The sequence below is a fragment of the Bos grunniens genome, chromosome 3, assembly GCF_055505025.1.
Source record: "Bos grunniens cultivar Pamir isolate PY7600 chromosome 3, Bosgru_T2T1.0, whole genome shotgun sequence".
NCBI lineage: Eukaryota > Metazoa > Chordata > Mammalia > Artiodactyla > Bovidae > Bos > Bos grunniens.
Window position 1 is genome coordinate 121,408,959 of NC_141167.1, and position 12,697 is coordinate 121,421,655.

General features: G+C 32.6%; 1 protein-coding gene across 47 annotated transcripts in view; it reads left to right on the plus strand.

Annotated features, from left to right (window-relative positions):
* Positions 1 to 12,697, plus strand: part of DCAF6 (DDB1 and CUL4 associated factor 6) — a 181,743-nt gene that overhangs the window by 120,855 nt on the left and 48,191 nt on the right. For 37 of the 47 annotated variants that reach the window (XR_015161365.1, XR_015161366.1, XR_015161368.1 and 34 more), the window contains 2 exons: positions 7,569 to 7,686; positions 12,422 to 12,537. Coding sequence is in view for 34 of the 47 variants with exons in the window: in XM_086393973.1 (XP_086250099.1) it covers positions 7,569 to 7,686; positions 12,422 to 12,537 (234 nt within the window). In the remaining 13 variants the exon portion in view is untranslated. The remainder of the gene's footprint in view (positions 1 to 7,568; positions 7,687 to 12,421; positions 12,538 to 12,697) is intronic. The other 10 variants (XR_015161364.1, XR_015161362.1, XR_015161367.1 and 7 more) reach the window with 1 other exon arrangement.

Genomic DNA, 12,697 nt, shown 5'->3' on the forward strand with positions numbered 1-12,697 from the left:
TTACATCAAGTGATATTTTAAATGACATTAAATGTACTTTGACAACTAATTTTTGTTAAATATCTAATGATTAAAGTCTGCTGTATTAGTTGGGAAATTAAGTTCAATATTCACACTGGAAAATATCTGTGTATACTGTATTTAAATTCTAGAAGAAAAAAGTTAATGAAATCATATTTCATTTAGATTTCTTTTTTTGTATTCTCTAGAACTAGTTATCACTTAGTTGCTTAGAATGAAATAGGTCATCTCCTTTTCCCCAACTACTCAGTTTAGGTTCTAACAATTAGTGATATATTTCATTTTTTGGAAGTTGGGGAAAAGGAGATGAGATAATTCATTTGCCTGTACTCACTTGTTCCACCTGTTGCTACCCAAGTCAATGTCTACATTTTTAGTTAAATTGTTTTCTAATTCAGAATTGTCTATGATAAAAATAGCTCTCATTGAATTTTAAGTATATAAGTGGCACTGTGTTAAGAATTTTGTATCTATTATCCCATTTGTTGCAGTTTAATGAGGTAATATGATCCTCATTTTACTGATGAAGAAGCCAAGACTCCAAGAGATATGTAAAGACAAGTGAAATAAGTAGTAGAGTCATATCTGTGTATCTGTTTCATTAATTCAACTCATATTAAATGCCTGTTAACCTTGTGGCAAATACTAGGCCTGGTACCAGGATGCACGAATAATAAAGCTAATGCTCCCTGTGCTCGGAACATAGAGTTAATTAATAATAGTAGTAATAATAATAGAGTTATTAACCATAATAATAACATAGACACTTATATTGCATTTTTTGTGTATGTCAAACATTACTTTGAGCAATTTTTATATGTTTATTTACTTAATCCTCTTCACAGTCTTATACAGCAGGTATCATTATTATCCCCATTTTCAGATAAGGAAACTGAGGTAAAGAGAGGTTAAGAAACTTGTCTAAAGTCACACATTGTGTGTCTATGTTAGGAATGTGGTTCAAATCCAAGCAGTCTGATTGCAGTGTCTGTGATCATAACCACTACCCTTTGCCTCATCTAACAGTAAAGACAGATGATGTAAAAATAAATACACATGTCATAAGAGTTTTAAAAGAGGAAACAAGGTTTAGTGGGGAACACACGAGTGAGTCTTTGTTTCTTCTGGCACAGGCTCAAATAAGGTATTCCTGAGGATGAGGTATTTTAGTTGCAATCTGAAAGATGATTATATGAGTAAGTTAGGTCAAGGAGAAGGAGTAAAGGGGATAATGGATATTAATAGCATTTGCAGAGGCTCTGAGAAAATCACATTAGAATGACTAGAAGAATTCCAGTATGACTGGGGTGTGCTGTGGCTTCAAGAGATAGGTAGAGTCCGTATTGAGAAGGACCTTTTGAACTTTTTAGGGTTTTAGATTTTAAGAGTAATAGGAAGTTGGTGAAGAATTAAAAACAGGACATACGGCCTGAAGAATTGACTAGAGACTAAATCACTTAGGAGGTTCTCCTTAAAATTCTATCTCCAGTAAGGATTTTAACCTGATGATAGAGATAAGGTAGAAATGTGAAGAGAGTCAAGAAATATTTAGAATGTAGAGTATACAGGATTTGATGAATGAGGCAAATAATTGAAGAGGAGTCCAGAGTATAAACTGAAGTAACAACTCCAGAATTTCTATTTGGGAGATGGTTTAGCAGTGAAAACCTGTTTGGAGGGAGAAGGGTGAGGGTGTGTCTTAAACCTGCTTGAAGTATTACAGAGCATGAGGCCAGGAGAAGAGAATTTTCAAATACAAGAGAGTTGTCTGCTTGCTGCTGAGAGGTCAAGTGTAGATGAGTTCTAAAAATTCTCCCACTAGATGAGTAAGTTCAGAGGTGGTCAGTCTCATTAGAGCAGTTTCACTGGATTGATAGAGGGCAGATTTAGGAGAAAAAGTGGAGATGAGAAATAAGAAAAGTACTTCAAAACAATAAGCAAGGAGAATGGTAGCTGGAGGGGAAAGTGGTTTTAGAGAGAGTTCTTCTAAGCTGTTCATTTTCATTTTCATCTGGAAGTCGCATTTTACCGTGCTAAGTAATCTGATCAATCAGAGGGACAGACAGATTTGATTTTTTTTTAAATAGAATATAGCTGAGGAAAGAGTCATGAAAAGAAAAACACTGGATGAGAATTTTGGTAGGGTTTATGTGCCACATGGGATATGCATTTTTAGTTATTTTCTTACTATCTGTTCTCCCTCAAAACTGAAAGTGAAATAGAAATAGAAGACTTTTATGAACAGAGGGATATAAGACTTGACAGTTCTGGAGTACAGGGAAAGAAAACCTATGTCGCATAGATAAAATGACAACTGTATTTCAGTCCATAAATTTTAAATATCAGAGGGAAAATGGAACCAGGCATAGTCTGATTCTATATGTATCCCAACCCCATGTTTTAAGTTTAAATCACTTTTGTGTTATGTCATGAAAAAAGTATATTGGATTAAAATGATCGTTATTGATACACAGGTAGATTTTGATTGTCAGAAGTAAAATTTGACTAGAATATTACTTCCAAAAGATTATATAGGAGAGATTTCCTAGTAAATATTAGTGTTAAAGTTATACTTTGTTTTTGGCTTTCATAAGATAGTTCATTTCTATATAAAGTAAGATTACACTAGTGAGAACATTGAGTTTCAAAAGAAGAGCCTTGCCTCACAGTCATCTATGTGGTGGATAGTAGTTCCCTGTTTAGAATCTACTCCTAGAAACAATTTCTCCACTTTGAATCAGGGTCAGAGTATGCCTCCTTATACAAATGATTGGAAGACTTGGATATCCAGTAGTCTTGAGTTATGCGGAAAAGTTATAGGTTCCTGACATTTACAAATGGAAATTTTACCTTGGCCTAGAAATTATACTTCAGATGTTTGCCCTTTCTATGTATGTCAGGCAAGTTGGGGGTACAAAATTTGTGGAGATAGTTGAGCTTAATTATTGATGTATCAATATTATTTCAGAGGATTTCATCATATATTTTGTTTCCTTGTAAATTGATTTTTATTTTAAACATTGGGCATAACAAAAGGGAAAATATTGACAAGTTCTTTGTATAATAGAAAATCCCTGAGGCAAAGAATAAATTATTTCTACATGATCCACAACTTATCTCAGCTACTATACATGATTAGTGGTGGAAGATTGTACAGTTAGAATAGTGACCTAGCAGAGAGAAAATGTTGGGCATAGTGGTTCTGAACTAATTATTGTGGCGATATTCTACTTAGTTATCATCATTTTGATAACTTTGTTTAAATTTATACATAGGATAGGTCTCCAGGGACATCCTAGCTGAAAGACCAAACAATATTTAGATGATATACAAATCTAGTTACCAAGATAGCATATTTTGTTATCTACTTTGAGCATGTTTTTTTTTAGAGCCACAAATGATTATAGTCAAAATGCACAGACTGAATGATTTGAAAATGTGTATTAAACAACAACAACAAAAGTTTATTTGTGGTTATTACTGTGAAAGGCTTGGAAGCTACCTAATTAAGTAAAGGTCAAAGAAGTTCCTTTCAAATTATATTCCAGCCCATTCTATAATTTTTTTCCTGAGCCAGTGCATTAATCTGCAAAGGGCTCTTTTATTTTAAATTTGCTTTCTAGAATCTCATGTTACTGACTATTCACTTCTAACTCCAAAGAATGAAATCTTTTACAGTATAGTGTCTTGATTTTTATGTTTTTATGACTGTGCTTCTGAAGCATATGTTTGAATGGGTAGTAGTTTGCCTGGGTAGAGATCACTCTAAGCTACTAACATCGTCTGTTGTTCTTGATAATTGAAATCAAAGCAATATGTATGGCCACCTTAGCAGGTTGAACAAATTTAAAGTGCTTTTTTCCCCTCACACTGTCCTTGTGCTAAGTGCACCACAATTTTATTGACAGTTTAATCTCTCAGTGCCCTGGAAAAGATACAGGATAGTTTTCCAATAGTCTGATGCCAAAGTGACAGTTTGCATTACCAGAACTTTGTCAGAGTTGCTGGTATGAATTATATATCTTTTTTGAGAAATAATACCGACAGTTGATATTTCTTAATTAAAATATGTGTTGAAGGAATCTTATTTTCTACTTAGTATTCAAATTTTTTCCAAGATAGTATAGCAAGTAAGAACTTCATATAGAAAGAAACTTAGAGAAAAAGAATCTACCACATTATTATCAGTTTCATCATCTATAAAATGGAGATAAAAGTATGTGCTACAAAGGTTATACATATCCTGGGACATGGTAATGTTCAACAAACTTTAGTTACTGTTATGATGGTGCATTCTACATAGTCATTGGATTTGATTAAGTTCTCAACCCTAAGACTCCTCCTAAATTAAAATCTCTACTTTTTAAGCAAAATATTTCAGTAATATATTTCTAAGTAAGCATACAAATAATGCAATTTTTAGGATGTATTTGCTGATCTAGATTCTGACACACAGGGCAAGTTATTGAAAATTAAAATGGTTACAAGTGTTTTTTCAAATAAGATAATAAAATTTAATTTCTTGGTTCTTTAGATTTTTATAGACCTTTTTAGCTTAAAATATGCACTTTATTGGAAACTGTTTATTAACTTATCTACATTTCTGAGAAAATTCAATCTGATAGGTTGTATACATCAAGAAGAGGAGTATTAAATTAGGAAGACTAGAATGAACAAGGCTAGGAAATAAATTTTTAGATTCCGGATATATACTTGCATCAGTGCTTCAGTTGAAGAAACCAGGTTCTGTGTTGTGCAGTGTTTCTGCCTGAGATGTAATTTATATTTGACGCTACAAAGAGAGAGCTGAACTAGATGGGGGCAGGGGGTGGTCTGAAGTGTTTGTAACTAACAGATATAATGATGAGCCCATTTTACTCCAGGCTGATGACTTCATTGACAGTTTAAATGAACAAATTCTGTCAACTGTAGTCATTTTGTAAATTAAATGAGTACTGCTGTGCTTTGCATGAATTTTTATAATGTGTGGATTATATTACAGAGAGACTAAATAATAACTTGGTAATAGGTAACCTCGGAAGAAAGTATTAATTCACACTGATCAGCTTAAGGATACTTCTTGCTTTTGGAGGTTGGAGGTGGTCTTGGAAGTTGGTAGATATTTTCTATACCATTTGGACCTCTCAACAGCTAGCTCTTTGTCTACTATATTCCTTTAGTCATAGCATGCAAATATCTATAGCTGCCTCTAATTTTACTCAAAAAGGAAGTTTTGATAAAGTATTTAAATGGCTTCGTTTTTTAAACTTTTTTTAATTGAAGGATAATTTCTTTATGGTATTACATTGGTTTCTACCAAACATCAACATGAATCAGTAAATGGCTTCTTTTTAAAAAAATTTTGTATTGTAGCAGTTGAATTTACAGTGTTGTGCTGTTAAATGTCTTCTTAAAACTTATGCTCCTATTAACCAAAGCAGGCCTAAGAAATTCAATCCTACAGTTCTCTCACACCTGCTTTCCCCCCCTATTCCTTCTTTACTTTAAAAGAAAAATAATAGCAAAGCAGTTTATAAAATGTTTGAGAGATAATGAAAAAAATAGCCCCAACTCTACCTCTTAACTAACCTCTTACTCTTATCATTCAGCCTTTTGGCTGTCATCACCAATTCCATATCTTAAGAATGACTGTGGTTTTGGCATTAGTGGGATAGAAATTTCAGCAACATAACTAAAGAATAAGGGAAAACTCTATGTGGACAAATGACTAACAGCAAATATGTCAAAGGTTGTCAAGGATAGGACAGATGCTTTAAAAGTGCCATTTGGAAATCCCTGGGTGTCCAGTGGTTAGGACTGTGGCTTTCACTGCCAAGAGTGCAAGTTCTGTCCCTGGTCAGGGAACTAAGATCCTGCAAGCCTCATGATGTGGACCTAAAAAAAGTCCTGTTCTTGATAATTTTACATAAGCTCAAGATAGGTTAATTTGGTTATTTTATAAGAGAGCCATTTGGTAAAATACCTCCTCTAAAACACTGAATTATCATATCTTTGAAAGTTGTAATGGATGGTTAATTTTTTTTTCTTAGCAGCTGTTTATATCAAGGACATAGTCAACAGAAGTAGTACGGAAACAGAATGAATACAATTTGGTAGGCCAGCTTTATAACTGATTCAAACTTTTACTTTCAAAAAGCAATTAATATTATAGAAGAGGATGTCACATGAGTTAGAAGTGAAGATGTAAGAACTGATAATCCTGAATTTTATCAGCTTGGCTTCTCCTCTCTTGGAGAGAATCCTTTTTCCTTTCTGCTACTGTTCTGTATTCTTAAGTCCTGTTAGTTGTCCTCTCACAGGATAAAAGCTAGAGCAGAGTTTCTGTCAGGTTCTCTTTTAGTAAGTGCTCTAGCATGTTCAAAAGGAATGCAGAAAGATACGAGTTCTTTATTGCAATAAAAAGTGGGCCCAATAACCAAAAATCTTGAGTAATTTTGATTTCATTAAGTTGTTACTGCTTATGTTGATACTGTTTTCATGACAGAAAGCTTCTTTTTAGTACCATCAGGTACTGTATCAAGTGCTTGAAATAGTATCCAGAAAATAAGTATTGTTACAGATGAGTTTTCTTTCTGCAAGGAACTGGCAGAAATATTACATGTTTGGTTATATAGCAGTTTTTATTCTGTATATACATTTTAATGTCCCCCCAAGCTGTTATTCATCATAAAATGAAAAATTTATAAAGCCCTGTTCAAATTTGTCTTTGAATATCTGAGTACTCCTTTTGGAGAGGAGGGAAGAGGTGGCTTTAAAGTGATTTGTATTGATTTCTGAGTTTCTTAATTTTTATTTACCATTTTATAAAGATTTTATATGTTGAGATAGACATGTATTATGAGTATCAGCTATGGACTCAAGATGGAGTTGCCTCCCATAATTTAGAAAACAAATTTCTTTCAAGATTAGTTGGGGGGGAGAATGGAATATATCAAAAGGTATGATCTTATAACAGAGTTTTAGAAAATAACTAAATTTTTCTCCCCCCTCCTTCCCAATAGAGTACAGGCTGTAATCCCTCCCTAGATTGTAAGTCTATGAATTTGAAAGAACAAAGAATTTGATAGCAGTTAATTGCAGCAAAATTTTTACTAAACAGCTTCTTTTGAGCCCTTGCATCTTCTCAGAATTTCTGAAGGAGCCAATGATAATTATTCTTAATACTCTAGCAACTGAAGGAAAAAAGTCCTGAGAATTCCATTAAATAAAAATACCAGTTTATAAAGTATGTCATTTCATGTTAATGTTCTTTGATTCCCTAACAACTAAATATGGTTCTCAAATATGTGTGATTTTCATCTGAATCAAAGGGAGTCATGTTGCAAAGCTAGAATTTGATTCAATGCCACTTTGAAATATAGAGTATTTCTATAACACTTGCTTTTGAACTTTAAGTGAGAACCATAACAGATGTGAGAAAGAGTTATGACAAGGACAGCCTAATTTAAGTTTTAGAAATTTTAGGAAATGTCATCTTTTTATTGATTTCAGAGACTTTTTTCAAATGTTTTAAACACAATTTTCAGATAACAATAATGAAAAGCTGAGCCCCAAACCAGGGACAGGTGAACCAGTTTTAAGTTTGCACTACAGCACAGAAGGAACAACTACAAGCACAATAAAACTGAACTTTACAGATGAATGGTAAGTTAATGTTTTTGTAAAGATGTTTTTAGCCATTTTGTAGGATTGTATTAGATATTATTTTTAACAGTTCATCTTTGTTTTACAATAATGTATTGGTTCTCAAACTTTAGCATGCTTCAGGATCACTTGGAAAGCTTCTTAAAACACAGATTACTAGACCCCACTCTCAAGAGTTTGAGGTGGAGTCAGAGAATTTGCATTTCTAAAAAATTCCCAGGTGATACTGATATTGCTGGTCCTGGGATATTTTTCTGATAGAAAATGCAAAAGATGCTCAATCACCAGTATACTAATAGTGCAAAAATTAATAAGCCTAACAATTTGGAGGTTTTTGCAGGCTTGGTCCAATGTAAAAGATGTATGTTTATGTGTATATACATATATATTTTTGGTTTGACATTATTTTAATGATACTGAATATATTTAATTCTCCTCATAGAGTTAACTTTATAATAAATATTCCCATATTACTACTTAGTTTTCATAAATATTATTTTGTCAGCTAATAGAATCCATCAAAAGGATGTACCATAGTTTTACTTATCCATTTCCTTTTAGTTAGGCAGTGAAGTTACTTATTTTTACCAAATAAGACTATGAATATCTTTGTTTACAAGCTTTTTTTCTACTTTTAAGGTGATTGATTTGGGGTACTTTTTCCAGAAATAAAACTGTATCTAGATTAAAAGATATTGAAAAATTATTTTCAAAAGGATCATCTGTCATTACATTTCTCCCAACAGCATATGAAAGTACATGTTTTGCTGTCTCCAGGCCAGTATTCAATATCAGTATATTCATTTATTTGTAACTTACGTATTTGATTTTTCAATAATTTTTATTTAGTTTATTACTAGGAGTTTGAACTTCAGTGGTGGTATAGATTCTTTTGGATGGCATTTCTGATTATATTTATTACTCATTAATCTAGTTAAATATGATATTTAAAAAATTAGCTATGTGAACTTCCTAAATTCTTTGCCACTGTCTCATTGCCTTTATCATGAGAGACAGCATCCAAAATACTATATTTAAATTTATTATTGTTATTATGTAAATTAATATATAGGCAACATAATCTTTCTTAACATAATTAATTATATATTAATATAATTATATGTGATTAATATATGGTGGTTATGTTAATCATTTAATAACCAATATATTAATTATTCTAGATAATTGATATATTAAATTGTACATTATTGTATATTATATGTTAGTATAATATATAATGTATATAAATGATATATAATATAGTTATATATTGTTTATTAATATATAATTAATTATATGTTGATATATGATAATTATTGTAATTCACAGTTTTCCATTTGTGTTTCTGTGTGTTTTTTAATATTAAAATCTTTGATTAAATAGCATTTTCATTTATTATTATTGAATACCTTCTGTGTTTCAAAGCCTGCTCTAGACTTTGGGAATACACTGATGAAAAAAATAGACAAAAAATATCCCTGCCCTATTTGAGCTTATTCTCTAGGTATGGGAAGCAGATGATAAACATAATAAATAAATGATTTGTATAGCAAAAGCGTATTAAATGGTATTAAGTGCTGTGGAAGAAAATAGACCAGGTAAAGATGATTGGAAAACCCCAGGAAAGGGTAGGCATCATTGAGAAGATGACATTTGGGCAGTTTAAAGGGTAAGGAGGAGTGAGCTATGCATATCTGGGGGGAGAGCATTCTATGCAGAGAGAAAGCCAGTACAATGGCGCAGAAGTAGGAGCAGTCTTAGTATGTTCAAAGATCTTAAAAAGAAAACAAAACAAAACAGTGTAGCTGGAGTGGAGTGACCAAAGGAGAGAGTAGGCCAGTATCTATTATAGATAAGGTCAGCCAGGGAAGTGAGAAGGGTCTTAAAAGGAAAAAGGGTATCTCTGGCTGTGTAGATCTGGTTGTGTAGAGAATAGGCCTTGGGTTGGCAACCCACTCCAGTGTTCTTGCCTGGAGAATCCCAGGGGCGGGGGAGCCTGGTGGGCTGCCGTCTGTGGGGTCGCACAGAGTCGGATACGACTGAAGCGATTTAGCAGCAGCAGCAGAAACCGAAAGACCAGTTAAAAGGCTTTGGCAGTAAGCAAGGTGAGAGGTGGTGTTCAGTCGCTTAGTTGTGTTCGGCTCTTTGCGACCCTGTGGACTGCAGCACGCTAGGCTGAGGTGGTGTCTTGGACCAGGATGGGAGCAGTGGAGGTAGTAAGAAGAGATTGGATTCTAGATGTATATTTGAAGGCATGGTCAATAGAATTTCTTTATGATCTCTACTGTTTGACCTCAGCTTTTAAAAATTATGATATCCCTGGCTCTTTTTCTTAGTATATAATTTAAGATCACAAAAGATTATCATATTTATTCTCAAGTCTTTTCTCATGTTTCTGTACAGAAGGGACTGATTTCTTATCAAGAATCTCATCTGAGCATATTTTAACCAAACATCTTTAGTCCCACTCTTCTTTTGAATGGTACTTTTTCTTCTTTGAAAACTAACCATGAATTATATTCTCTTATTTACTAGTTTCTTATTTCTTTAGCAAAAAAGTAGGTAGCCTTTTTTTCTGGTTATAAAAGTATTCTGTATTCATTATAAAAAAGATTTTTAAAATGCAGTCTTTTTCATCTATGCTGGTATGATGTCTTGCTTTTATTTTAGTTTCTTTGATGACAGGAAGGCAATAGAGTACACAGACAAATAGTTGAGACTCTGAACCTGACTAGCTGTCGGACCTTTGTAAATACCAGTTTTTTCATCTGAAAATGGGAATATTTAATACAACCTTCCTCAGGGTTTATTGGGAAGATTTAATGAGACCATGCAGAAAAGGTACATAGCACTTAGCTCGTTGACTGGCACATGATAAGCTTTAAATAATTGTTAGCTACAGTTGTCATCTTTTATAAATTGCCTTTCACATCCTTGGCCCAGTTTTTTACTGTGGTGTTTATGTTTTTCTTACTGACTTATAAGAGCTATATAGAATTAAGTGAGGATAATATCATTCGTCTTTCATTTGTTGCAGATATTTTCCCCAGTTTATTGTTTGTCTTTAAGTGCTTACGGTAGTTTCACTTTATGGTTTCAGCTTGTGAGCTAATTAATGCTCCTTGTCCTTCTCAGAATTAGAGGAAGATTTCTTCTTGATTTCCTTTTATAGTTCTGTGCTTTTATATTAAAAATATGTTTAATCTTTTTATAGTTTATTTTACCATGAAGTATGATGTAGGGCTTATACCTCAATTTTTCCACATGGCTTTTCCTTTTTCCCAGTACCTTTTATTGAGCAATCTAGTCAGTCATTTATCTATAATTTTAAAATACCATATTCACACATGCTAAATGTATTTACTTGATTACTTGTGTTTTCCGCTAACGGCTCTGTATTCCTACATCAGTGCCCTATCATAACTTCTACACTGAGCATTCTATTTAAGCCTGCATCATAACTTTCTCAATGGGGGAAAAAAAAGATGTATATATCACATTGGCTTATCTTTATCAGAATTGCTATACCTAACTTTTTGGTTATAAAGAAATACATGTTCATTGCAAAAGAAATAAGAATCTTAAAGAAAAGTTGAAAAAAAAATTACAGTAACCCAACTGAGATGACAGTTAACATTGGTGTCATCTTTCTGATATTTTTCTGATAAATATCCTTTCTGATCTTTTCCTCTGTGTATATACCCATGTAGATATGCATTTTTCTTAAAAATATACATGGATGCCATTAAAAAAAAATTAAATTGACTCCCATAATCAGCCAAAAAAAAGCTTTTGTAAAATTTTGACAAACATTCCATGATAATTTTTATTGTTTATTGAGTCACTGCTATTTGTCTATGATTAATGTTTTTTAAGTTGTTGTAGCCATTCAGTTTTTTCTTGTTCACATCTTTACTAAATTTAAGAAATTGTTCCATTTTTCTGAATTTAATTTTAACCTTAATAAGATTGTTATACATTTTCTTCTATTTTCTTTCCCACTCAATTCCCTTTTTACACATATGTCATGATTTGTCACAGAATGTTCATTGAAAATTATTTATTTAACTTGGTATGGTGTTCTGCTCTAGCCAGAAATTCTAACAGAATTATGGTTATCATCAGGTAGGTATTAAAACTAAAATAGAAAAACATTATTCTCTCCTTCTACAAAACTATGGTGTCGATCACTTGCCATATTTGAACAGCAATCTAGAACTGGCAGTGATCTACAAAGGGCAATTCAAAGACCAAAGAAACTTCCAGGCCTCTTTTCAAGTATCAATTTAAAAGTAGCCTAGAACAATAAAGTCTAAAAGGGTGTATGATCAAAGTTTGTAAAATCAGTAAGAATTTTAATATGGTGAAACATCTGTAGTGAGGACAAGAAGAGAGATTATGTAATTAAGTTAAAATTCAATAGAGAGACTTGTAAAAATATATACCAGATCGTAGGTGCATCAGTCAGTGAAGAATTTATATTTTTGTCTCTCTTTAATATTAAAAGTGGATTAGAATAATCACCTTGATTTTTTTTTAAGTGATGTTTCACAAGTACTGCTAATATAAATCTTGTGTTTTATTTGTATCCTGAATTTTTTTGATCAACTTCTCTAGTTGTAAAATATTATAGTCTGAATTTTTTGGATCAGCTTCTCTAGTTGTAAATTACAAAAATTATCCTAAAAGTTGGCATTTATTAACTTCTTGGTGAAATAGCTTGTCTTGATTGTAGGAGCAGTACTGCCTCAAGTTCCAGAGGAAATGGGAGCCACTGCAAATCTGAGGATCAGGAGGAATCCTTGGTCCCACAGAGCCCAGTGCAACCACCAGAAGGAGAGAGTGAAGCAAGTAAGGTGATATTTTGTCCTGACAAAACCCAATGTTGGATGTTTGTTTACCTATTTTTCTGATACATCAGTGCTACAGTTTTGTTTTTTAACTTTTGCATCAGTAGTCCACTCACTGCTGTTGATGAATTATCAATAGCAAACGCAAAAGATAGGGACCT